Source organism: Panthera leo, chromosome D3 (assembly GCF_018350215.1).
Source record: "Panthera leo isolate Ple1 chromosome D3, P.leo_Ple1_pat1.1, whole genome shotgun sequence".
NCBI lineage: Eukaryota > Metazoa > Chordata > Mammalia > Carnivora > Felidae > Panthera > Panthera leo.
The window spans coordinates 6,422,631-6,448,489 of NC_056690.1; the positions used below are offsets into that span (position 1 = coordinate 6,422,631).

At 52.6% G+C, this 25,859-nt stretch overlaps 2 protein-coding genes across 6 annotated transcripts; one reads left to right on the plus strand and one right to left on the minus strand.

Annotated features, from left to right (window-relative positions):
• Positions 1-273: 273 nt before the first annotated feature.
• Positions 274-14,508, plus strand: CDK2AP1 (cyclin dependent kinase 2 associated protein 1). 5 transcript variants are annotated; one of them, XR_006195019.1, is made up of 5 exons: positions 274-378; positions 4,970-5,067; positions 6,562-6,688; positions 11,576-11,677; positions 14,143-14,508. XR_006195019.1 is itself a non-coding variant. In XM_042909542.1 (5 exons), exons 1-4 carry the CDS (start codon positions 324-326, stop codon positions 11,620-11,622), a joined length of 327 nt encoding a protein of 108 aa, XP_042765476.1. In that variant the 5' UTR covers positions 274-323; the 3' UTR covers positions 11,623-11,646; positions 14,143-14,507. The 5 variants fall into 5 exon arrangements, 3 of the variants coding, with proteins under 3 accessions (XP_042765476.1, XP_042765475.1, XP_042765477.1); XR_006195018.1 differs by lacking the exons at positions 11,576-11,677; positions 14,143-14,508 and adding exons at positions 9,787-9,948; positions 10,088-10,550; XM_042909542.1 differs by having other exon boundaries at positions 11,576-11,646; positions 14,143-14,507.
• Positions 13,943-23,453, minus strand: MTRFR (mitochondrial translation release factor in rescue). The gene is given in 6 exon segments (XM_042909540.1): positions 13,943-14,193; positions 15,895-15,965; positions 15,968-16,204; positions 16,658-16,932; positions 17,792-18,022; positions 23,058-23,453. Coding segments are annotated over 4 exon segments (567 nt in total). The 5' UTR covers positions 16,698-16,932; positions 17,792-18,022; positions 23,058-23,453; the 3' UTR covers positions 13,943-13,974.
• Between the last annotated feature and the right edge of the window lie 2,406 nt (positions 23,454-25,859).

Sequence of the window (25,859 nt, forward strand, 5' to 3'; positions counted from 1 at the left end):
GCGGCGCGCCGGGCCGCCCCCTCCCGGCCCGGGCCGGCCCCGCTGGCTCCGCTCAAAGTTTGCGGCCGCCCCTGCGCCCGCCCGCCCGATGTATGGGTGATATACTGCAGCGGGTGTCAGGGTGAGGGACGGCCATATTTGCCGGTGCGGCCCGAGCCGTCAACAACAAAAAGTGCGCGGGAGCTCGGCGGGCGCACGGACGGGCGCTCGGACGCCGGGCCCGCCTCGCCGCCGCCCGGCCTCGCCGCCGCCGCCGCCGCCGCCGCCGCCGCCCTCGCGGGCCTGGCCCCGCGGCGCCCCGGCGCGCCCCGCCGCTCGGGGGGATGTCTTACAAACCGAACTTGGCCGCGCACATGCCCGCCGCCTCCCTCAACGCCGGTGAGTGAGTGCGCCCCGCGGGCCGCGCGCGCCGCGCCCCAAGTGCCGCCAAGTTGGGGGCCGGCGCGCCCGGCCCCGGCCCCGGCTCCCGGGGGCCCGCGGTGGCCGGGGGCGCCGGGCACCGGGTCCCGGCCCGGGGCAGCGCGGCCGCCGCCGCCATGATTCCGGCGCCCGAGCCGCCAAAGTTCGCGGGGGCGCCCCGCGCCGGCGGCGGGGATCGGCCGGGTCGGGGCCGGGGGCGCGGGCGCGGGCGGCCGCCGCGGTCCCCCCCACGCCGGCGGCCGAGGGATCGCGGGGAGCGCGGCGGGCGAGGGCGGGGGAGGCTTTTCTCTGCTCCTTTTTCCTCCGGCTTTTGGGCGGCTCGGCGAGGGCCCCTGCCGGCGGGAGTCGGGAGCGGCCGGGCCACGCCGGGAGCGGGGCGCGGGGCGCGGGGCCCGGGGCCCGGGGCCCGGGCCGCCCTTGCGGAGCGGGGGCGCGGGCCCGGGCTGGGGGTCGGGGGGCCCGGGCTGCAGGGGTGCACGAGAGCAAGGCCCAGCCACGCGTGGGCCGGGCGGGGGCGACCCGCGTGCCAGGTGCAGGCGCCCCTTAGGGCGCGGGGCCGCTGGGGTCACCGGCGGTGCAGGGGACTCGATCGTCAGGGGGCGGAGGGGGGCTCGGCCGGGCGCGCCGGAGCAGGGGTACCCGGAACGCGGCACGCCGGAGGTCCTCTCAGGCGTGCGCGGAGTGACAGAAGTTGGGAGACTGGGGGTTCCCGAGTGCCTGCGGGCGGTGGGTGGGAGCGGCGTTTCAGCGCAGACCCCGCGTCTCGGAGCCCCCAAGTCTGGGCTTGGAAGGCCCCTTGTGCGGAAGCCAGGGAATGGGCTGGGGGCGTCCTCTCTCTTCCCCGGGGGCTGGACCTGGGTGATCCCAGGAAACTCCTCCAGAAGTTGTCAGGAGCTTTAGGCCGTGCCCAGGGGGCTTGCCCCAGGGATCAAGGGAGACCCGGGGTGGGAGGGAAGAAAATTGTGAGTTAGGGTGTGACCGGCTTTTTCCCGGTGCCTGGGTCTTTCTCCTTTAGACGCTTGGTTGGAAATAGACTTCCAAAAAAGCAGGCGCGCTGGAGGGGGGAGGGGGCAGAGGCCTTGTGGGGGAGGGGATTGGCCTTGCTGGTCAGAAATGCCACGTTGGCAGTTGGCTGCAAGTTTTGGGCCTTGTCTCCAAACGATGACTCCATCACTCCAAAAATCTGAAGAGGAACCCAGAAAAGCCATATATATATGTATATGTATTTTAACTTACGGGACACTGATTGGGGGGTTGGAAAGGGTTAAGATTTCAGGGTTCGGTTGGGGGCATAGTTGAATCGATTACGTTTGGTTACTGAGTCCCAAGAGCAAACAGCCACTATTTTCTCAAATGTTCTCACCACCGTTGGGGTCTGCAGACCTTACAAAGACAGGCTTTGTGGCCCAGGTAGGATTTTTCCCGGACTCCCGCGTCTGTCTTTGGGGTGGGCTGCGTGCAAGGTCTTGCTGCCAGCCTGGACACGCTGGAAAACTCAGGCCTGCCCTAGTATAGTTGAGGCAGGTGCCTTAAACGGGGACTTTTGGGGGTTGGGGTCAAGTGACAGGGGCACCCACTCAGGACCCCTGAAGCCCTGTTCTGGGCTGGCCGGCACCTGTGCACAGGTTTTCTTCTATGGTGAATTCCAGGAGGACTGCTGAGGTCCCCAGATAATCTGGTGTTTTCGTGGCGGGCTGCGCCCTTCCCCATGGACCCTTTAGAAAGCCCCAATCTCCCCCTGCCATTTGCATCCAAGATGGACTCTCCGCCGCCGCTCCTCCGGCTTCCTTGTCATCATCCCTCACGCCCTCCAGCCCTGCCTCCTCGCGGGTTGCCAAGCCGCGGCCTGGCCGGTGGTGGCAGTGGCGGAGTTAGACAAAGCCCCCGCCTCCCCGCCGGAGAGCACATCCCCCCCCCTCCCCAGGCGCCCCAAGTGGCGGGAAGGCCGCCAGCTCCCCAGGCCCAGGCTGCTCTTTGTCTGGCGTGGGGGCGGGGAGCTGCGCCTGGCCCCAGGAGCTGCTGGCCTCTGCCAGTCCCTCCCTCGGCTCCGGGCCCTCCCTGGTCCCCGCACACTGCGCGCATTGTCTGTGATGCTCAGAGACAGCCGTGCTCACGCCCAGTCTGGTTTTCTCCCTGGCCTCCTGCAGCCCGATGCACCGGCCCTCCCTGCCTCTGCAGGAGTCGAACTCAGGGCCCTTCTGCCAACTCTCTCCAGGACCACAGAAGCCCCCACCCCCACCCCCCGCCGCCCCCGCCTTCGACACCGAGTAAGGGACTGGCATTGGCACAGAATCGGGGTCATGTACCGCGCGTCACCTGATGATGGGAGAGGCAAGCCCAGAGCAGTTGTCCGACCTTCCCCCCCCCTCCCCAGCCCCAACTGGGCGATTTCTCCTCCTTCTCCCTTAGCCCCCCGAGACTTAACCCTAGCCCCGTGGAAGAGTGGGATCTAGAGCCTTTAGACATTCTATTGGGAACCATTGCCTCAAACAGATGGAGAAACTGAGGCCCAGAGAGCGAAGGCCCTAGTCCAAGGTCACGCAGCCAGGAGTGGCACAGCCAGACCGGTTCCTGGTCCGGGCCCTTGTCAGTAGGAGAGAGGATGGGCCAGGGAGGGAGACAGGAGCAACAAGAGGTGAGGGCAAAGGGTGGTGCAGAGAATGCACACCTGAGTCCCCTCGCCTCCTGCCAGGGAGTGGAATCTTCTAGACACTTGAGGTGCTGTGTGGTGATACGTAACCCCATGGGCCCTGGCATTTAGCATTCTGGCCTTCCAGAGAGGGGCGATGTCTTGTAGTGGTCAGGACTGGAACCCGGGTCCGGGGCTGCAAAGACCACACTCACTGCCCACGTCAGAGGGTTCAGGAAGTTGGGGTTTGGCTGATGTGGTGAGGGTGCTTGGGGGGCACCCACCCGGTCCCATTTCCTGTGCTCTGGCCCCTGCACATCGCGGTTGCCTTGGTTGGAGGTCACGGACGCGCTGGTGGTGCACCCCCGTCCTGAGCGCTGCTTGCCTGTAGCACAGGTGTATTATCCCCACTCCAGAGGCATGGCGACTGAGGCTAGGAGTGGCCCGGTGATGTGCCCACTTAGCAGCTTAGAGGTGGCAGAATCCGTATTTCCCGACTGGGCATCCCACATTTGAGCCTAAACCTGGGTCCCTGGGTGTGAGGAGGTGGTGAAATCCAGGGCAGGCCTGAGAGCGAGAAAGACATCTTGGGTCCAGAGCTGTCCCCGGCTCCTAGAGGGAGGGACGGGTGTCAGGGGGCCGGCCTCCTCTGTGCCGTGTGGCTCGAGGGAACACCTCCCCTCTCTGGACCGTTTGTCTCTCTACCCTGAGGGGCTCCAGGGCCCCCCTCGGGCCCCTTCCACTCCATCAGCCTGCGCCCCTGAGCTTCCTTCCTCCCCTTCCCTCCCCTGCTCACACCAGATGAGCAGCTGGTCGGTTTGGCCAGCCTGGCACCAGCTGTCCATCCCCGGGGCCAAGTCTGCGTAGTCCGCCGTGTGCGCGAGAGACCGTTCGGCTCTGGGGGCGGCAGGCAGAGGGGGAGCTGCTCCTCGACTGGGCGTGGAGGCAGGCGGGCGGCTGCCGAGGAGGGCTAGGTAAATTCTCCATGGTTACCGCTGTTTGTAATTCTGCAGGACATCCTCTACCCGCTAATGGCCACTTGGACGCCATTATGGGTCTGCATGCTGCCAGTTACTGAGCCGGAGCCGGAAAATTCCCTGCTGATGACTCCCCACCCCCCATCCAGGAGACTCCATTCTTAGCTGGGTCCTGTCCCCACGTGGTCCCTCACAGATGAGGGACGGTGTCTCCGAGTGTTGCAGTCCATGAGTGGGGCCCTCTCCCTCCCCTCTTTGGATGTGAGCCATCCAGGGCGTAGAATCAGACTGTCAAGAGTCCTGTCCCCACTTTGGGGAGGGAGCCACGGGGGCTCAGCGAGAGCGAGAGGCTTCTGAGGACACACAGAGAGGCTGTGATAAACTCCGGATTCCTGACTCGGTGTCCGTCGAACCCGGCCCCAGCCAGGGTTGCGTCTCAGATCCTCTAAACCCTCCCTCTGTCTTCCTTAGCATGCGTCCAGCGGAGATTTGGGCACGCGGGAAGCTTTAGCCCGATGTGGACCAGCCTCAGGAGCAGGTGCGCTCTTGCGGCAGTGATGTGGCTCTAGGTCATCGACCTCTGGGGAGCAGGACCCAGGGAAAAGGGACTAGCGAGGATTAGGCTGAGAATGGCAGCGGGTTTCATCTTGGCCACCGAGCCTGACTGCACGGATGGGAAGTTGTTCTGCGGTCGATGAGCGACGTCCGCCCTGGTGGCGGGTACGAGGAGCAGTGAGCCGTTAGCTGCCTTCCGCCATTCGTCTGGGCTGTGTTGGCCATCGCCAAACCAGAGGACGGGAGCGGGGTCTCTGGCCCGTCCTGCGAAGACAAAAGCCCACTGTTGGTGGCCTGGGTCCTGGGGAGGGGGACTGTGGCAAGACCCAGAGTCTTTGCTTTGGGTACGACTACACGATTCCCGAACTCTCCTCTCCTCCCCCCACAGCTGGGAGCGTGCACCCGCCCTCCACCAGTATGGCGACGTCCTCGCAGTACCGCCAGCTGCTGAGCGACTACGGGCCACCGTCTTTAGGCTACACTCAGGTATGGCAGCGGGGGGACGCCTGGCAGGAGGGCTTCTGGCCTGGCCACTGAGGGGACATGCTTCCCACCGTCCAGGGCGGGGGAGCTGGTGGGACAGATGAAGGAGTAAAAATGATGTAAGGGAGCAGTCGTCTGAGCTTCCTGGCTGGGTGTGTCAGCGGGGGAGCGGCGGGGTGGGGCGGTTCACGGGGCACCGAGAGATGGGGGGCGGCGGGGCGGTTCATGGGGGCACCGAGAGATGGGGGATGGGGGAGCCCAAGGAAAGGCTGGAAGCCCTGAGCGCCGCTGTTCCATTGGTGCCACCACCCATGTGTATCCCTGGGCGGGGGGTCTCTGATCCTGGTTCTTGGGGAAGTAAGTAAGCCTGACCTGGGCTCTGGATCCGAGCCTGGACAGAGGAGAGGAGACCCTGTGGCCCCTCACTCCCCACAAGGTCACGGCCCCAGCAAAGATAAGAGGACAGGGCCGATATCCTCCTGGAGCCCAGGTGCACTTCAGTGGGGGCTGGTGGCCCCTGAGCCAGGCCATTTGGGTTTCCACCTGATTCTGCCACTTCCAAGACTGACCCCTGCTTGGTGACCTCGCGGAGATGCGGTTCCTCGCCATTGAGTGGGGTCGATGCTGCCACTGGCCTCACTGCCTGTTGTTGCTCGTGGAGGGACCCGGCCAGGCCGTGGCCGCGGTAGGGTTCTCTGCCGGAACGTGTCTGCGTTCTGAGGTCGCCGTGGAGGCCGCCCCTGGGACGGGCTGGTGGCCGGTCATGCCCCACCAGGCCGCGCTGTCCCAGGAGCAGAAGCGGGTGTGGCGTCACCGCGGGAAGAAGTGGTGGCGGTGTGTGGAGGGCGCTGAGGAGCTGGGCAAGGACGGGAGGAAGGCCCTGGAGGCCAGGAGGCAGAGGCAGCAGAGGAGGAGGGAGGAGCAGGCGAGGGCCTTGTGGCGGGGAGAGGGGACTCGCGGGGACCCCCTCCTCACTCCTTGCGGTGCTTGCTGGGGCGGTGGGTGGGATCTGGAGAAAAGGGTTTTGTGGGGTGGGCCCTGACGGGGGCGGGGGGGGTGGCAGAGGATAGGTGAACTGAAACACCTTCTGGATTCTGTCCAAATGGTCTTTGGTAGTTACGTGTAGCCCTGCTGACCCCGAGGTGTGGCCCCCGTCTCACGCACTTGCTCTGGACTGTCATCCCCCAGGATGTTCTGGCGCGTCCACCTGGGTCCCGGGAAATTCCCGGTGGACCCTTTCTGGCCGAGAAAACCAGTTCTCCTTTCCCTCATTTGAGATGATAAAAGTTTTCTGGAGGCCGCTAGTGGTTTCCTCGAGTGTAGGAGGACAGCAGAGAGGCCCGGCAGTCTGGTCTGTGGTCGTCCCTCAGGCTGGACCCTCTGGGTCGGCCTCTCCCTGCCCTGCTCTCGCTGCGGCTGGCCTGTGGTGGGGTCCTGACCGTGGCCTTGGGGTCAGGTTAGGGTTCGGTCCAGCTAAACTTCTCCTTCTCATTCCAGGGAACTGGGAACAGCCAGGTGCCCCAAAGCAAATATGCTGAGCTGCTGGCCATCATCGAGGAGCTGGGGAAAGAGATCAGGCCCACCTATGCGGGGAGTAAGAGCGCCATGGAGAGACTAAAACGAGGTAAGTCGGGTCCCCGACTCCCTGGACCTCCCTGCTGGGTGCTAACTGCTGTGAAAGATTTTCTGGGAGGAGAGTCCCCTACGCCCCAGGGGCTCCCTGGGCTCCCAGTTTGTTAATCTGATATGTTGACGGCAGGCAGGGGCAGCGGGGGGGCGGGTGTGTGGGATGTAGACCATCCTTGGGATCTGATGGGAAGGCCTGGCATGCCTCGGGGGAGAGTCCTCGTGCTTTAAACAAGGAATCTTTTTTTTTTTAATTTTGTTTTTTTTTTGAATGTTTATTTATTTTTGAGAGACAGAGGGTGAGTGGGGGAGAAACAGAGAGAGAGGGAGACACGGAATCCGAAGCAGGCTCCAGGCTCTGAGCTGTCAGCACAGAGCCCGAGCGGGGCTCGAACTCCCGAACCGTGAGATCATGACCTGAGCCGAAGTCGGTCGCTCAACCGACTGAGCCACCCAGGCGCCCCAAATTAAAAAAAATTTTTAAAGGTGGCTCAGTCGGTTAAGCGTCTGGTCATGATCTCACGGTTTGGGAGTTCAAGCTCTGCATCGGGCTCTCTGCTCAGAGCCCACTTTGGGTCCTCTGTTCCCCTCTCTCTCTGCCCCTCTGCTCTACTCCCCTCTCTCTCAAAAACAAATAAACATTTAAAAAACAAAAAAAAGAATCAGACACTTAATAGACTGAGCCACCCAGGTTCCCCCCCCCCCCCAGCTTTCAATCTGTTTAAATGCCATTTAAATGTAAAGTATGTTCCAAGTATGCTGTTATTAATACTAGTGAAGGCATCAAATTTGTTACTGAGTCTCTCCCTAAAACAGGTATCCGGGGACCTTAACATAACTGCCCCTGTGTTTCCATGTTGGTTACTTGTTTGTACAGGATAATTGCTTACACAGGTTCAGGAGTGTCTGGATTTCAGTTCCATGTCTCTGAGTTTCAAAGCAGGTTGAGAACTGCTAGAGGACGTTAGAGACTTCTTGTTAGAAAATCTGTACGTAATACGAATCCCAGGCACCCCTAAACAAGGAATCTTTATAGCCCAGGTCCTGCAGCTTTGTCTAATGTTGGCCGACACCGGTCCCGGGAGCTGTAGGAGGTCAGACGCACGGGTCCCCCTCCTCTGGGGGAGCCGGTGACCAGGAGTCATGAGGTCCCGGGTCCTGTGCTGCCCTCTGCTGTCAGATCTTTGGAGCAGAGCCCAGTGGGGCGCATGGGTCCTTCCTGGTCTGGGCAGACGAGAGCGACAACACTGCGAAATTCTTCTGTGACTGAAGAGGGAGGGCGGGAGCATGAGGTCACAGAAAACAGGTGACTCCCGTGAAGATGTGACTGCCCGAGCAGGTGAGATAGGTTGTCCCCTCGCTACTTGAGTCGGGCGGAGGGGAGAAGAGGATTTCTGTTTTAGAAGGTGGCTGTTCAGAGCAGCAGTGGCCTAGGTGCGGATTAATTTCAGAAGGGATGTGGGGTTTCTGAAGAAGGTTGGAGAGGCAAGTTTGGAGAGAAATGAGAGGAACGTTCTGTGGTTATAAGTGTGGGGCATGAGGAGGGGCTGCCGTGGGGGCGGTGACTCGGCAGCGATGGGCACGGCCGGCTGAGGACGGGCGCCTGCCCACAGCGGCGGGCTTCACCGCCCTTGATGAAGCCTTTGTGGAGGGACCGGCCGACTGGGTGGTGAACGGGCACCGGCGTGCGGAAGGGGAGCTGGCAGTAAGAGGCTGGACCTGGAGAGGACTTGGGGAGTGGTGGGGTTGACCTGACCTGAGCTGGGGGTGAGGTGGGCATCGCTCTGCGTCTGGGCTGCTATTTGGAGTCAGGAGAAGCAAAACAGTCCTGGCACCCGGCGTGCTGGTTTCCTGAGTGGAAATCCCTGGGAAGATGCTGGACGCCAGAGTCGAACAGGCGATCTGCAGTCACCCAAAAAACCTGTTGGGTCAAGTCAACATACAGATAAGCCTGGTGACCCCTCCAGGGCATGTCTTGCGTGAGCACCTGTGAGCACCATTGGTCATGATGAACTATAGCCAAATACAAGCTAGCCAAGTTTATGTCATAACGAGGTTGAAGAAGGGTCATAAAAGGCGCAAGGGAGTCAGGAGCATTGGTGATCGGTCAGCAAACTGCAGCCAATAGGCCAAGAATGGTTTTTAGTTTCTAATGGTGAAAAATGATTTTGTGACACGTGAAAAGTATCTGAAATTCACACTTCGGCGTCCATAAATAAAGGTTTATTGGAATATGGCCACACCCATTGCTTGTATAATGGCTGCTTTCTCTATCGATACAGTGGCAGAGTTGAGTAGTTGTGACAGAGACCGTGTGGCCTGCAAAGTCGGGAGATATTTACCGTCTGGCCCTTTCCAGAGAAGGTCTTCTGAAGCTCAGAGATAAGATTTGTGACACGTGGGACGCCTACGTGACTTGGGGGACGTCATTCACAGCGCCCTCCGGCAGTCGTCTCTCAGGAGGAATAGATTCTTGGCGTCTATTAAAACGAGATCAGTATCTCACGGAGTTCAGTAAAGGCTAAACCGAACAAACCCCAACAACCAAACCATAACCACCAGAGCAGAGAGAGAAGAGATGCACAGGGGCGTGATAGGGCAGAAGAAGCGCGCTAGGCCCCCCGTCGGGCGGACGTCACGGTGGACCAAGGTTGAACAAAAATGAGCAGTCTTGCGTTCTAACTGTGCAGGCTGGACATTGGACAAGTCCCTTCTAGAGTTTAGAATGTGAAGAAGCCAGAGAAAAACAAGGATTTGAAGTCACAGACTCTCCAAAGTGGGTCAGGTTTAGTGAAAGCGGGGGACACGTTTACTCCAGTCATCTGACGGTATGACATGAAGAGAGCTTGCTGGTTGCCCCCTTGTGTGCAGGAAGGGATTGTCAGGGAGCCAGGAAGAGGAGTGTGGCCAGGAGAGAAGGCCTTCCAGGAGGGGATGGGATGCTAGCGCCTTTCCAAACCGCGGGAACCCTGGGGTGGCTTGGATGCAGGGCCCCAGTTCCCTTCCAGGGTGAGGGTGTTTCAGCTGGGTTGTGAAGGGCCCTCTCTTCTGGAATGGGTCCTGCCGCATGATTCTCAGCCTCTGCTTCTCTCCCAGGCATCATTCATGCCAGAGGACTGGTTCGAGAGTGCTTGGCTGAAACGGAGCGGAATGCCAGATCCTAGCTGCCTGTTTGCGTGGAAGGTTTTCCGTCTTCTTCCAAGAAGAGAAGTTATAGCTCAACTCCCACGTTCAGATGAAACTCTTGTTTTCAAAATGGTAACAGTTCGGTTTCTCCTTCCCGTGTCCCTGCCATGGTTCATGAGGCTCTAAGATTGAGAAATATTTTGCCGTTGATTAGGATTTACATTTTAAATAGTTAGGAATTACCCAGGTTTTTTTTTCTTTTTTTTTCAAGCATTGATTTAGAAGATGCACGGAAAAGATACCTATCTCACAGCAAAGATACCAGTGTCTCCCTTTTATCTTCCCTTTTGAATACCGTTATGTTACCCAGATTGTTCTTCGTTCCTTTTCATAAGCTAATACAACAACTCCAGGGTTTTGTTTCTAGTGCATACGTTTGCCACATGGTGTGGATTCTGCTTAATGTAACTTCTTTTGTGCTTAAGCATTTGCCTGCATGACTATTAGTGCTTTGAGGTCAAATTTAAAAATGCACAAGTTATAAATACAGAAGAAAGAGCAACCTACCAAACCTAACAAGAACCCCCGAAAATATTCCTACTAAGACTGTGTGTGGATTTCAGTTCTGCCTTTCGTGTAAGTTGATCCAAACATCTGGAAGAAAATGATTAAAACTGTTTGCATCTTTGTATGTATTTATTACTTGATGTAATAAAGCTTATTTTCATTAACAATTTGTGTGAAGGTGTGGGTTCCTTGAATTCTTAAGTGCTATCTTAAGAAGCATCTCAGTGAGAGTGGCAGATACCTGTCACGGTGTTTTTCCACCTGGCCCAGAAACATTTTGTGTGACGATGCTGTTAACACCACGGGCCGAGGAAGGAATGTGTTTGCTTAAGTCAGAAGGTAGGGGTCAAAAGTAGCATCACAGCGCGTCTTAACTGCAGCTGAGTTAAACTCGTGCCGAGGATGAACACAAGACATCAGTGGAACCGGTGTTACTGACTCTGCCCACTGCCTCGCTCGCGATGAGGCCATTCTCTGATGATCCTGTGAACATTTCCGGGTGCTAAATAAAGGAATCTGTTTTTCAGGGGCACCTGGGTGGCTCAGCCGGTTGAGCGTCCAGCTTCAGCTCAGGTCAAGATCTCTTTGAGTTTGAGCCCCACGTCGGGCTCTGTGCTGACAGCTCAGAGCCTGGAGCCTGCTTCGGATTCTGTGTCTCCCCGTCTCTCTGCCCCTCCCTTGCTCATGCCCTGTCTCTCTCAAAAAAATAAAACCTTAAAAAAAAAAAAAGGAATCTGGTTTTCATATAATGCAGCTGCTAAACGCAAGCTAGCTCGCTCTGGCGCTCGCCGAAGAATGGCCTGCTCTGTGCTGGGGAAAACCAGGTCGCGCCGGATGTGTTGAGAATCTGGTGGTCTCCAGCAGTGCCTTCCGAAGGAATTTTGCGGTAATTTTTACTACGTTCCGTAGGCACTAATCCCGTGTAATGAGGATTCACTGTGGTGAGGGGGAGACAGAGACAGATGAGGGACGGGGGCAGTTTTGCAGGCATAAGGCAAGGTCCCAGCCATGTCCGTTCTAAAGGCCGCCAAGAACAGGTTCTAGGGAGCGGGCTTATCTACCTCTCTTTTGTGCACGTGACGGCAAGTCCTGGAAGGTACGAGAAAGGAGACAGACTGAAGCCTCTGTCTCTCCTGTCTACGGCTCCCCATTTCCCTTCCCACCATTACCGGCTTGTCGTGTGCCATTGCAGGTACCTGGCCGCCTTCTGAACGGGGAAGGGCCCTGGATGCCGCTTGAACTTCCAAACCAGGTCACTCCAAGGTGAGAAGAGCCCCACCTGGCTGCCTTAAAGGTAAATTTATTTGGATCCGTGCACTGGGCGTGCCGTCTGTGCCTGCGGAATGGGCTGGTTTTGACTGCAGACCTCGGCATGGGCCTTCTCGCCTCATGGCTTCTTCCCCCTACTTGTGTTATGCGTGAACTCCAGATGTGTTCTGACAAGCCAAGCTACTACTCCTGCCTAAAAACCCCAAACAGTTGTAGGGTCAAATGCAGCTTGAGTGATCGGTGTTGCACAAATTCGCAAACAAATCAGGTTCTGGGCCTTCATCTCATAAATCTACTTATAAGTCAACTCCTAGGGAATGTCGGGTGTATTTTTTTTTTTTTTTTTCTTTTTAAGTAAGCTCTAAACCCCACGTGGGGCTCGAACTCACAACCCTCAAGCGTTGCGTGCTCTACTGACTGAGCCAGCCAGGTGCCCCCATTGTGTGTTTTGACATCAGAGAGGATATTTGGCAACATACAGTCTATTAAGTTAATGGGGTAAACGGGCAAGTAACTTACTGACGTGTACATCTTTCTCCATGTGGTTTTCTCTCATTCTCTTAGCCTGATGTTAAGCTAAGGGATGTCAAGTATCACCTAGCCATGACCTCCCAGTGGATGAACGGTGGCACTAAATGCCATTAATGTTTGGCTCAATTCCACAGTTCCCCCCCGCCCCAAAAATGGACCTTCCTTATTAATGTTTTCTTTTTTGATAATAAAACAAGATACACAAATGTGTAGCTTAAAAAGATATGGTGACATCCTTCTAACTACCGCCAGCCATCCGACACCCCTCTGTCACCTCGTGGCGACCCCCTTCCTCCCCACAAAAAGTAGCTGCTGTCCTTTTATAGTAATGACTTCTGTGTGTCTCTTTATAGTTTTATTCTCAAAATGTGCATCTCTAGGGCGCCTGGGTGGCTCAGCCAGTTGAGCGTCTGACTTTGGCTAGGTCATGATCTCACATTTCAAGAATTTGAGCCCCGTGTTGGGCTCCTCGTTGACAGCAAAAAGCCTACTTGGGATTCTCTCTCTCCCCCTCCCCTACTTGCACACGTGCCCTCTCTCTAAATAAATGAATACACTTTTATTTATTTATTTATTTATTTATTTATTTATTTTTAAATTTTTTTAACGTTTATTTATTTTTGAGACAGAGAGAGACAGAGCATGAACGGGGGAGGGTCAGAGAGAGGGGGACACAGAATCTGAAACAGGCTCCAGGCTCCGAGCTGTCAGCACAGAGCCCGAAGCGGGGCTCGAACCCACAGACTGCGAGATCATGACCTGAGCCGAAGTCGGCCGCTTAACCGACTGAGCCACCCAGGCGCCCCTACACTTTTATTTTTTAATAGTATTTTTTAAAGTTTATTTACTTTGAAAGAGAGTGGGGGGCGGGGGCAGAGAGAGGGAGAGAGAGAGTCCCAAGCAGGCTCCACACTGTCAGCACAGAACCTGACGTGGGGCACAAACCCACGAACTGTGAGATCATGACCTGAGCTGAAACCAAGAGTCAGATGCTCAACTGACTTAGCCACTCAGGTACTCCAAATGAATAAACTTTTTTTTTTTTTTTTTAATATTTGTTTATTTTTGAGAGAGAGAGAGAGTCAGAGTGTGAGTGGGGTAGGAGCAGAGAGAGAGGGAGACACAGAGCTCCAGGCTCCGAGCTGTCAGTACAGAGCCTGACGCAGGGCTCAAATCCACAAACTGCGAGATCACGACCTGAGCTGAAGTTGGATGCTTAACCAACCGAGTCACCCAAGCGCCCCTACACTTAAAAAAAAAAAAAAAAAAAAAACACAAAAAAAAACGCATTTAGGGGCATCTAGGTGGCTCCTTTGGTTGAGCGTTGGGCTCTCCATTTCAGTTCAAGTCATGATCTCATGCTTTCTGAGTTCAAGGCCCGCATTGGACTCTGTGGTAAGTGTGGAGCCTTGCTTAGGATTCTCTCCTCCTCTCTCTGCCCCTCCCCTGCTCTCTCTCTCAAAATAATAAAACTTAAAAAAAAAAAGTGTATCTTTATCCACCAGTTTAGTCTGCCATTAAAAAATTTTTGATTTAAAATTTGAAGTCGGTTAAAAATACAGAAACACTATAGTAATGCTTGAGGTGGAATAGAACTCCCCACCATTATTCCCTGGAAGCATCTGGCAGGTTCTTTAGTCAGAATCTGCTGTTCTTTCAGGGGTGCCTGCCTGGCTCAGTCAGTGGAGTATGTGACTCTTGATCTCAGGGTCGAGTTCAAGCCCCACATTGGGTGTAGAGATTACTTAAAAACAAAACAAACAAACAAAAATTAGCATTTCTAATTCTTTCTCAGTGGACGTTTTTACTTGATTCCCACAGTTCTTTCAGGAGTTTCTTTCTTTCTAGAGTTTCCTTTGCTCTTTTTTTCTTCTCTTGCTTTTTCTTCTCTGCCTCCCGTTTTTCTTTGTAAACAAGACTGTTTTCGCCGTTGTAGAAAATATCCACTTTCTCTTGTAGGATTATCCGGGCTAGCTTTCTGTTCTGATCGACTGATCTCGTCTGATGGCACTGCAAGAGACAGTAACTTACACCGTGAAAAAGTTCATTCTGGACAGAACAAAGACCATATTGCCCTCCTGCCTCTGCTCTGCTCAGCCCTTGCCCTTGCCCCACCCTCCAGCATACGTATGATGTGGCTTTTTCTGTGATTATTTGTAATTAAGAGCGTTGCTTTGTTCGGAAGCGATGACAGCAGTAACATAACGTCCCCAAATAGTTTTGAAAATGTCAATTGCTATGTCTAGCTTGTGGCCAGGGAACAAACACTCTGCACCATTTATAAATGTAAAATTCTGGGGGCGCCCGGGCAGCTCAGTCGGTTAAGCGTCTGACTTCAGCTCAGGTCATGATCTTGTGGTTTGTGAATTTGAGCCCCGCGTTGAGCTCTGCACTGATGTGTGGACTCTGGGATTCTCTCTCTCCCTCTCTCTCCTCGTGTTCTCTCTCTCTCTCAAAATAAACTAACTTAGAAAAATTTATAAATGTAAACTTCTGTCTCAAGGAGGGAGATAGCATCTTTATTATTAGTCAACCGTAACAGTGATTACGTCATACCTGAGTTAGGAAGGGTGAGCGCCTTGCAAAGCTATCTGATAAAGCCTGTGAAATCAGAGTCAAAGCATACTACTAAAGGCGAATCTGCAGTGAGGTTATAAAATAGTTAAACAAAAACCGTGTCAGGTTTCAGAATTTTATTTGTTGCTCATGAATGACACCGTTTCTCAAGGAGGAAAAAAGCGATTGAGAAAAAAAGAAAAGCGAGTGAGGTTTTTAGTTGATAGGCTCTTGGCTCAAAAACTTGGCAGTGAAAAAACAGTTGTTCGGAGCCAGACTGTGGGCTTGCTCTCGGTTGATGCCTGCGGCTGTGGGATCTTGGGCAAGTTACTTAACCTCTCTGTGCCTGATTCCGCACTTGTACCGTGGAAAAGGTAAGGCACGAGGGCTCGCGAGGACAAAGACTACGCGCCTCATTGCACGACGCCTACCACGTGTGGACGTGACGGACGTCACTGCGGTTAGTACCGCCGGCACACGGAACAGCGGCTTCGCCATCTCCTCTGTTCCTCCGCCCGGGCCGCCCCTCGGGCCCTCGGGCCACTCAGAAGGGACTGCCAGTTCCACTGAGGCAGCGGGGCCACTACTCACAGGCCAGGAAAACGGGGAAAAAGCATTTCCGTATTTCCGAGGGCTTCGAACCGTGCTGAGAGCTGGTGATGCTCTGATCGGAGATTGGTTTTGATACAAAAAGGGGAGACTCCTACAGGCAGCCAGCCGCCGCGTGTTTACTCCGAGGGCTAGAGAGGCTTCGCCCCGTTACCTCACGCTCAGAAGGGCGGGTGTCACTGACATTTACCCAAGAGGGGACGGAGGGACACGGCCAGGTCGCTGAGGGCCGGGACGGCGGGCAGACACCCCAGGCCAGCGTGCCGCTCGGGGACCGGGGCCCGCGGCTTCTGCCGGACCGCGAACACCGCACGGCTCTGCGAGAACCGCGCTGCCTGCCGGATGCCAGGCCCGCAGGTGTCCCCTGGCGCCACGGGCCCCCGGAAGGAAGCTTCTGAGGCTCTGCCTCGGGGCCGGAGGCGGGATCTGCAGCGCCAACCGAACCGGGCCGCGAGGAGAACGCACCTCGGCCGACCACCGCCGTCACTCAAGCCCCCCCCCCCCCCCCCCCGAACCCCAGGACCCCCAGCGGGCTTCCTCCTCTACCTTGACGACGATGCCGGAGGGGATGTGCTTCAGCACCACACAGTTGCTGGTTTTGTTGGTTGCCTGGCCCCCGGACCGTGCCCTTTCACGAACTGCTCTTCAAGGTCACTCTCATCCAGGGGAGGCAGCAGAGCGGGGCGGTCCCTCCTGCCTGCCATCTGGACCGCGGTGACTGCCGCTCCCGGGGCTAACAGCGCTGGCCTCCCCCGAAGCCCGAGTCCCCACGGCGCCGTGCACATTCTGGCCAGCGGTGCGGGCCAACGAAAGAAACCCGAGGTACTCATGGAGAGGAGCTCTGCTTGTTGAGGACCTGAGTTGGAGGAAGAAAGACAGCCTTTCAGGAAGACGCGTTTGCTCCCAAGAGGACACTTCGGGATCTAGGACGACCTTTTATAAACCAGTTCAGACCACGGCCACCCACCCGTCGCCAAGGTATTTAGGAAACTGGCAAAGACAGAGCGGCGAGCCTCGCGTTGATCTCCCGTGGCCTTAGCAGCACGCTCCCTGCCAGCGGATACATGTTTTCTTAGACGGACTGAAAATATCTTCGAAGCACCCGGAGGTGCCGTTTTCTCAGGGAGGAGAGGTTGTGAGTGTGTGACACACAACAGAAGAGGGCCGTAATTCGCTAAGGAAATATTACACAGGGCATCAAGCGGGAATTAGGATCTGAGTCAAGCGACGTTATTTCGACGTTTGAGAATCTTTGAAATCAAAATGTAAAGAACGACAGTATGCGAGTCTATTTTATAGCTGAGCTTACACAGTCTGACACGGTAAATATCACTATCAATCAATGTCATGATTGTTGTTTTTTAATGTTTCCAGTTTCATGGATTTGAATAGGAACATCTGTTCCCTCAGACGCACTGCCAATAACGTGATCCAAGTGGCGCTCCTTACTGGAACCATGAAATCAGCGGATTTTTAGTAAGGTGCCTGTTAGGTTCAAAATGCCACACGGGGTGTAGTGAGTGGTGCGAGGCGGAAAAGAGCGAGCCTCTGTCTTCATGGAGCTTGGAGTCTAGTCAGAAGATGCTAAAAAAAGAAAGCAGTATTTATTTAGACAATTTTTGTTAACGCTTATTTATTTTTGAGAGAGAGACAGAGAGTGGGAGCAGGGGAGGGGCAGAGAGAGAGAGGGAGACACAGAGTCTGAAGCAGGCACCAGGCTCCGAGCCGTCAGCGCAGAGCCCGACGCGGGGCTCGAACCCACAAACCGTGAGATCACGACCTGGGCCGAAGTCGGACGCTCAACCGACTGAGACACCCAGGCACTCCAAGTAAGCAGGATTTAAATAGCTGCTCCCGACATAGCAGAAGGCTGAAGCGTCTCAGCTGACAGGTAACAGTATAGACAGGAGCTCCCAGGACATGGTGGTCCCGCGGGCCTTTGCTTCCAGGGGAGGAGGGCAGAGCGAGCTGAAAGGTGTTAGCTCCTTTCAAAGATCGGTAACCTCGCCATGCGGACAGGGACAAGTCACAACGGGGGCCCGTCTTATCTGGAAAATGGGTAAATGAGCCCTTCTCTACCCATCCGGCACAGGCATAAAGATCAGAGAAAAAAAAATATATCCCGGAAAGATCTGTTTTGAGACCAATTTGTAGCAAAACTCCTGTCACTCAGGTGGATTATGGGAACTATGAGTGTGCCGCTCCCTTGCTTGACGCTTCTTGATCCGAGAGGGCGCGGACGCTAAAAAGGGATGTGTGGCCCTTTTTAACAACTGCTGCTTCCTTTCAGACTCTAAATAGCTGCTTTTACCATTTGAGACCCTGTAAATTCCACCTGATGGCCCCCGGTCTCCAACATAGGTAGGAAGTGGCGTGTGCCTAAGCCACAAGTAACTTAACCTGCACCAAATACTTTCCGCAGGTTTGCTCTTGGCTCGTTTACCTTTGTTGTCGTGGGATGTCAGGTCTGGCTGCTGACTTCCACTGAGCCCACGCTGGTCTCCAACTAGCTTTGTGGAAGCTCAATGCAGACACATGCTGCTGGGCATTGCTGCCTTGTAACCACATGCACTTCTGTCATTTCACGTGTATCTATCTGAGTAGTCCTCTCAGCTGGCCCTGAGATGACACTGGCCATCTCTAGAGTGACAGTAAGGTGTTCATCTCTTTCCCTCTATGGAAAATAAAAACAATGAAATCTGTTTTTCAAGCCTTATGCCAATGCTAATTTTCAATTCTATGACTGACATTGTAGTCTAAACTCGTAACTTCTTCCTTCCCTCCTTTCTTTTCTTTAAACAAGTGTTTTATTTTTGAGAGAGAGAGAGAGAGACACAGACGGCACGAGCGGGGGAGACGGGGAGGGGGAGAGAGAGAGAGAGAGAGAGAGAGAGAGAGAGAGAAAATCTGAAGCAGGCTCCAGGCTCTGAGCTGTCAGCATGGTGCCCGACGTGGGGCTCGGACCCACAATCCGGGAGATCATGACCTGAGCCAAAACCGGATGCTTAACTGAGTGGGCCACCCAGGCACCCCTAGACTCGTAACTTCTTTCTGAAAAGTACGCCATTCAGCGTGTAGGTCAGTCCCTTGGGGCGAGGATTAGCGTGGCATTGGCAAGATGCTCTGTGGCTGCGAGGGGCTAGATTTTGAAACAGAGTGTGCCGGTGCCACTTAAAAACAACCGGGTTTGTTTATCGTGTGTCAGGTCTCTCCAAAGTCCGCTCACGAGCAGAGAAACGATAAACCCATAAACTCAGGCGCTTTTCTGAAATCACTGCAACAAAGAATCCGCTCCCCTGTAACCGAGTGAAGTGAATGAGACTGAGTCGATGCCCAAAATTCCCCTTTCCCTTATTTCTGCTTTCAATCCACAGAACAAGATCCCTTTGTGTACCAGACAGCATCTAGTCCCTGGATCAGATTTGTTGTGGAACTCAAGCCCAGGGCCTCCCTTGGGGTTTCTCTTCCGCTGGTTGGTAAATCTGACCGGCCAGGGCAGCCTTGGAATTGAGTGCAGGGACAAAGAAAGGAAGAGAGTCGGAGACAAGGCAAAACTCCCAGACAAAGGGCGGAGAGGAGAGTGCGTTTATCAGCTGCTCTGTCCCCGGCCTGCTGTGTTTCCAATCTCTACCTTTCTGTCCTAGTTCAGAGCCGACACACACACTAGAAGGTCTCCCATCCAACTGGAGTTCACGAAGGCCCCCGGTGTTCAGTTACTGGCTGCTTTGTTTAACAGCTAATTCCAACAGCCAATCGGACAATTCTAAATACTTTTAGTATCTCCTGGAGCTTTGGCTCTACGCCAACGACTGCTCAAAATGACAAACTCACCCGTGGTTCCGCTTCCCCAAAGCCCAGAGAAGAATACGGATTGGGTTTCAGTTTTTGTGATACCCGCAGAGCAACCCAAAGTCTTCGGGGGAACAATACAAGCATCTTCAATTAGAGCTCATTGTGACATTAAAAAAGAGAAAAGGACAAATGGTAACAAGTGCTGGCAGAGGGAAACCAGGAGTCCTGACAGCTTGCCCCAGTTCCTTTCTGTGAGCGTGCGCCTCCCTTCAGGGCCGGCTCTCCACCCCGGCGTCGCCTCAGTGCTGCTCTTCCTCTGACGGCTTCGGCCCCCAACGGCTGATGCAGTTGGGCTTAAAGCCTCTCTCGCTGTCCCAGTCCCTTCCCACTTGGTCAGGTCAGAGATAACGGGAGTTAGGACTTTACAAAACGGAACGTGCATTTGTTCAATGAATGTTTCCAACACCTCCTATGTGCCGGGCGTGGGTCTCAGGGAGCCCAGGGGGCCTGTTGCATAAATGGGAAATTAAGATGCCCCGAAATCTGACACGTGCTGTAGCCCGGAATGGAGAAGATGCCACAGAGAGCGGTGGTTCTTGGTCACTGTGCCCGAGTCCCTTGGCGTGCTCATTACTGGGACTTGGAATCTGCATTCTGTTAGGTGCCTCCTCTCCTGACCTGGACCCAGCCGCCACACATTTCTGCCTCAGGCCTCCGTGGCCAACCCAAACCCAGGAAGACGTCTAGCTGCAGGGGTGGTGTGGTCCGCTCTGGGATGTGGCCCGTGACTGCGGCCAACAGTCAGACGTAAAGCAGACGCAGCAAGGCGAGGCTCGCTTCGCCGGCAGCATTAATGCTCCTGAGACGGGCAAAGGGGACGCTGATGCCTTTCCCGTTGTGCCTCCGAGACAGATAAGGGTATCTGAATCCATTTGCAGGAAGTCATAGGATTTCAATCTCTGGACTCCACTCCCGGATGCCATTTGCCCCAAATTCACTGTTTATTCTTCTGAGAGAGAGAGAGAGAAACTATTTTCTCTTAGCCACGACTTTCATATTGTCTCAACCTCGGAGAGACTGCATCAAAGCCAACTGAAAGAACAGATGTGGAGCTCAATGGGAACAGGGTGCTTTAGGAAAGGCAACCGGTAAAGCTCTTGAGAGAGACAAATCCCCGGGAATCCTGCAACCAGGATCCTGCTTCATTAGGCCTGGGGTGGGGCCTGAGACTCTGTATTCCTAACCAGCTCCCTGGTGAGGCTCTTGCCTCCAGGAACCCCACTGCGAGAGCATGGCCAAAAGCTCTGAGCAAAGGTGCTGCCTGGGTGCTGGCTCTTGGGAGCGTCTAAATGCTGGATGGGGTCCTGGGACAACGACGGAAAAGATGACGATGAGGAAGGTGTGAAGGACAGTAATGGTGGGAAGAGAAAACACTCACAGAAAGAACTGAATGCATATGGGTTTGAGCTAATAGGGAATGTGAAATGGTAACCAGGGGACTGAGAAATGGGGTCATCCGAAAAAAGAACGCCAATAATGTGTTCTAGAACAGCGTTGTCCGACCTGAACATAATGTAGGCCACGTGTGAAATTCTAAATTTTCTAGTAATCACCTTAAAAACAGTAAAAAGGGGCACCTGGCTGGCTCAGTCGGTGCAAAATGTCACTCTTGATCTTGGGGTTGGAAGTTTAAGCCCCAAATTGGGTGCAGAGATCACTTAACAATAAAATCTTAACAAAACAAAACAAAAAACAAAACAAAACTGGGGTGCCTGGGTAGCTCAGTCGGTTGAGCGTCCGACTTAGGCTCAGGTCATGATATCGCGGTTCGTGGGTTCGAGCCTTGCGTCAGGCTCTGTGCCAAAAGCTGAGTCTGGAGCCTGCTTCGGATTCTGTGTCTCCCTCTCTCTGCCCCTTCCCCACTCGTGCTCCCTCTCAAAAATAAATATTTAAAAACATTTATAAAAAAGTAATAAAAATAAACTCAAAACAGTAATAAGAAACTGATGAAATGAATGCTAACATATTTGAAAGATACACATTTAATATACTTTACTTACTATATTAACCTGGTATGGCCAAAATATCATTTCAACATGTGATCAATATAAAAATTATGCACACCTTATTATTTATATGAAGTCTTCAAAATCTACCCTATCAGACCGCGTAGCTCCAGAATCTTTCTCCTCATTATGGTCCGCAGAGCAGTAGCAACATAACCACTTGGGAGCTTGTTAGGAATGGAGACTCTCACGCCCTACCCCAGACTTCCGAGCTGAGAACCTGCATTTTATGAAGATCCACAGGTGACTCAGAGTCACACTCCCAAAGTCTGAGAAGCACTGTACTAGGACACAGGAACGAGCAAGTTCTTTCATCTGCTGGGACAGACGCTTCTAGAAACTGGTGTTTCTCATGTTTGTAATATTTAAGAAGTTGAGGCCAGAATTCTGGAGTGCCGACAACCTTCTTGGTCACGGTCCTGTTTCCCTCTCCGTAACAGGAGAGAAAGTGACAAGTCGTGAAACAATGACCTGATCGATCCTGAGGGACCAGAAACGGTGACTGCTGGGACAGGCGGATGTGTGGTGGTGAAGCTTGAAAAGGACAAAATGGCCAGCTGATGGCACCAGAAGCTAAGTGAGAGAATGACTTTCTGAGAAATGCTTAATCATAATCCATGTTGCCTAGTATGTTTTGGTGCGCCCTGGAAAATGGGAGTTAAAAAAAAGCAGCCGTTTCCCATGGGCTCCAACTAACTCGTCCCTCTGTTCTGCGTGTCTGAAGTCCTTGCAGGGGCTAGAGCACCTCCTGGTGCCGCGGCTCAGGCCTGAAACAGACCAAGCCCTTTCCTGGGCTTGGGGGTTTGCTCTGAAGATAAGATAAGGCACCTTTCACTCACAGGAAGTGCTGGCAGAGGATTATTTCTCAAATAAGACGAGCATAATAGATTGAGCAGGAAATGCCCAGCTGGGGACTGCGCCAGGTCTGGTCTCCATGTAACAGAGCTCAAGAGACAACTCATGAAGGAGATAAAGAGAAAAGCTTTCAATTCACATGACACTAACATCCCATTCTGTGTTTTTTTTTTTAACAGAAAACTCTGAATCCACAGAGAATGACACCTGTCCTATTTGTGTGCATTGCTGTGATTTTTCCTCTATTTATGGCATCTAACAGGAACTTTATAATTTTATCACCTGCGGTTTATTTAATTATAATTTTTTAAGTTTATTCATTTTGAGAGGGAGAGAGAATGAGCAGGGGAGGAGCAGACAGAGAGGGGGAGAGACGGAATCCCAAGCAGGCTTGATGTGGGACTCATTGTGGGACTCGAATTCACAAACCTGTGAGATCGTGACCTGAGCCGAAATCAAGAGACGGACGCTTAACCGACTGAGCCACCCAGGTGCCCCCAACTGTTAAAATAAGGCAGAAACACATAAAAAAGCAGCAGTAATAACACTCTACATGTTCTTAAATTCTCAACGCCTCCATTATCATGATTGATACCTTGTATTTGTTTAGGACTTAGATGCTTTCAAGGTACTTGCAAGTATATTATCATATTTGACACTTATTTAATAAAGAAAAAAAGGGATTAGCTGAGGAAGACTTATCTTGGAAGAACATTAGGTATCCCATTATTATTATTAATTATTTTTAATGTTTCGTTTATTTTTGAGAGAGTGCAAGTGGGGGAGAGGTAGAGAGAGGGGGACAGAGGATCTGAAGCAGGCTCCCTGCCGACAGCAGCAAGCCCGACGCGGGGCTCGAACTCATGAACCGTGAGATCATGACCTGAGCTGAAGTCAGACGCTCAACTGACTGAGTCACCCAGGAGCCCCAGGTATTCCATTTTTAAACTAAACTTATCATTTCGACAGCTTTCTTTCTATCCCTTTTCCCTTCACCTTTCATAACATCTCTAGATGTTCTTTCTCCAGCTCCTTAATTAGCTCATTTTCCTCAACTTTCTCTTCTTGACTCTTCCTTTAATTTTTTTTGTCCCTGAAAGGCCACATTGCCTATAGTCACTGTCTTGGCTTCATGATTTGCTCACTGTGCAACTTTGGTCATATTTCATCATCTGTAAAGTGGAAGTGATACCACCTACAATGAGAAAAAAAAAAAAAGTACAAATCTCCACAAACATTGAGCACTTAGGAGTACTTCAGATCCCTAAACTATAAAGCTAAAGAGCCGCTGACTAACACACCATATAAATTGTGGTCTTATCCCACAAACCTAACCTGCAAACTGATTGTTTCATAGGCTTTAAAAAAAATTTTTTTTTTTTTTAAATTAAGTCATCTTTACCCACAACATGGGGCTCGAACTCATGACCCCAAGATCCCAAGAGTCACATGCTCTTCCAACTGAGCCAGCCAGGCTCAGAGTGAAAAGGCATCTAGAACAGTGACCTGCAAATTATTCCAGTTGGTACGGTCCAATTTAAGAAGTACTTGAAAACCATGAGGTTACCAAAGACATGCTATTTGGTGAGGTCATAATTGTGGTCTATGAAATCAGGTGCCAGGAGATAATTATGATGCCACGAATACAGTGTGACTTCCCAGCAGGCTCACATTGAAAGATAAACCACCTGCATCCAAGCAAGTCCTGGTTTAAACATGAAGGTCATTAGGGATTATCTCATATAGGAAGAAAAACCGTGAAGGACAAGAAAGATGAAAAAATTTATATTTAAATTTTTTTTTTTTTAAATTTGAGAGAGAGAGAGAGAGCGAGAGCGTGCGAGCAGGGGAAAGGGGCAGAGGGAGAGAATCCCAAGCTGTCTCCGTACTCAGTGCGGAGCCCGATGTGGGGCTCGATCCCACAACCCTGGGACCATGACCCTAGCTGAAATCAAGAGTCAGATGCTCACGATCTACTACTCTATCACTCATGAGCTACCGGGGAGCCCTGAAAAAACTTAAATATATATCCGAAGATTTCATGTTTAATAATTAAACTATAAAGTTTTAATGTTCCATTGCTGTAGAGAACTGCCCCCCCCCCCCCCCCCCCCCCCCGCCAAATGACAAACAGTTTGGACATAATAATCAAAGAGTAGCAACCCTAGGGTTAACAGAAACCAAATGCTGTAAGCTATTATCAGCCATTATGACTGCACAGCCTGGTCTTATCCACACCAGCGTGAAAGGTTTCTGCTCAAAAAAAAAGATCTCCGCTCAAAAGCTGTCAGTGTGAAGCCTTCAAGGTCAAAGAGATACTTGAGCAATTTGTTATGATAAAGTCCTATAGTAATCATACCATCATAAAGGGCATAAAATAGTGGTGTCAGCTTGCACACAAATAGTGCAAAATCTCCAGGATGGGTGGTAGGTTTAGATTAGATGAAGTTATTATACATTTACTGGAATTTCTGAAGCCTCTACTTCTGTTTTCTACATTCAGAAATCATGTCTATGGGTTTTAAAAACTACTTTTTTAGGGCCGCCTGGGTGGCTCAGTTGGTTAAGCGTCTGACTTCGGTTCAGGTCATGGTCTCATGGTTCGTGAGTTTGAGCCCCGCATTGGGCTCTGTGCTGATAGCTCAGAGCCTGGAGCCTGCTTCAGATTCTCTGTCTCCCTCTCTCTCTGTCCCTCCCCTGATCACACTCTGTCTCTCTCTCTCAAAAATAAATAAACATTAAAAAAACAAAAACAGGGGCCTGGGTGGCTCAGTCAGTTAGGCATCTGACTTCAGCTTAGGTCATGATCTCGTCATTCCTGAGTTTGAGCCCTCCGTCAGGCTCTGTGCTGACAGCTCAGAGCCTGGAGCCTGCTTCGGATTCTGTATGTCCTTTTTTCTCTGCCCCTCCCCTGCTCACACTCTGTCTCTCCCTCTCAAAAATAAATATTAAAACAACAACAACAACAAAAAACGACAAAAAAACCCAAGAAAACTTGGTTAACCAGAATAGTAGCTCCTGAATACACTGGCTTATTAGGACATTAATAGATAAAAAGTTACTTAAAACCACACAGCCAAAACAAAAAAACCCCAAAAACCTACATCCTCAAACTGAACAGAACCCATTGGATTTTGCAGCCAAAAGTGATCATCTCCTGCCTCTTGCATGGTTAGGAACTAATCACCAGAACTCAATTTTGGGTTTAATATTTTTTCTTGTAAGGAAACACAACTCGGTCTGCCTGGAGATGTCTCAGTAATTCACACTTCTCAGTTCTTCTGAGTGTAAAAGATTCTACAATGTCTTGGGACACCTGGGTGGCTCAGTCAGTTAAGCAACTGACTTTGGTTCAGGTCATGATCTCGCGGTTCGTGGGTTTGAGCCCCGCGTCGGGCTCTGTGCTGACAGCTCAGAGCCTGGAGCCTGCTTCGGGTTCTGTGTCTCCCTCTCTCTCTGTTCCTCCCCTGCTCGTTCTCTGTCTCTCTGTGTCTCTCAAAAATAAATAAATGTTAAAAAAAAAAAAAGATTCTACCATGTCTCAAATAACAGACAACTGAAATTATGTTCAATTATGACCAACTGAAATTAGTGATAAAACTTTTTTTTTTTTTTTGTGGGCTTGAAATATGATCACTGAAGTCAGAGCCATGTGCTTAGAATTAGTTTTTGATTTTAGTGAGGTATTACATGAGCACAGAAGGATTAACACAATGGGGCGGGTGTGGATTAAGTTTATTTAAGCTTGAAATCTATCATATACAGATGGGGTTTTGGACACAGACTGAATTTTTACTC

Excerpts from the sequence above, each read along its gene's own strand:
- CDK2AP1 (XM_042909541.1), top strand. The coding sequence starts at position 324 with ATGTCTTACAAACCGAACTTGGCCGCGCACATGCCCGCCGCCTCCCTC. Across the intron at positions 379-4,969 it reads CGCCGCCTCCCTCAACGCCG|CTGGGAGCGTGCACCCGCCC; the intron begins GTGAGTGAGTGC and ends CTCCCCCCACAG. Across the intron at positions 5,068-6,561 it reads CGTCTTTAGGCTACACTCAG|GGAACTGGGAACAGCCAGGT; the intron begins GTATGGCAGCGG and ends TTCTCATTCCAG.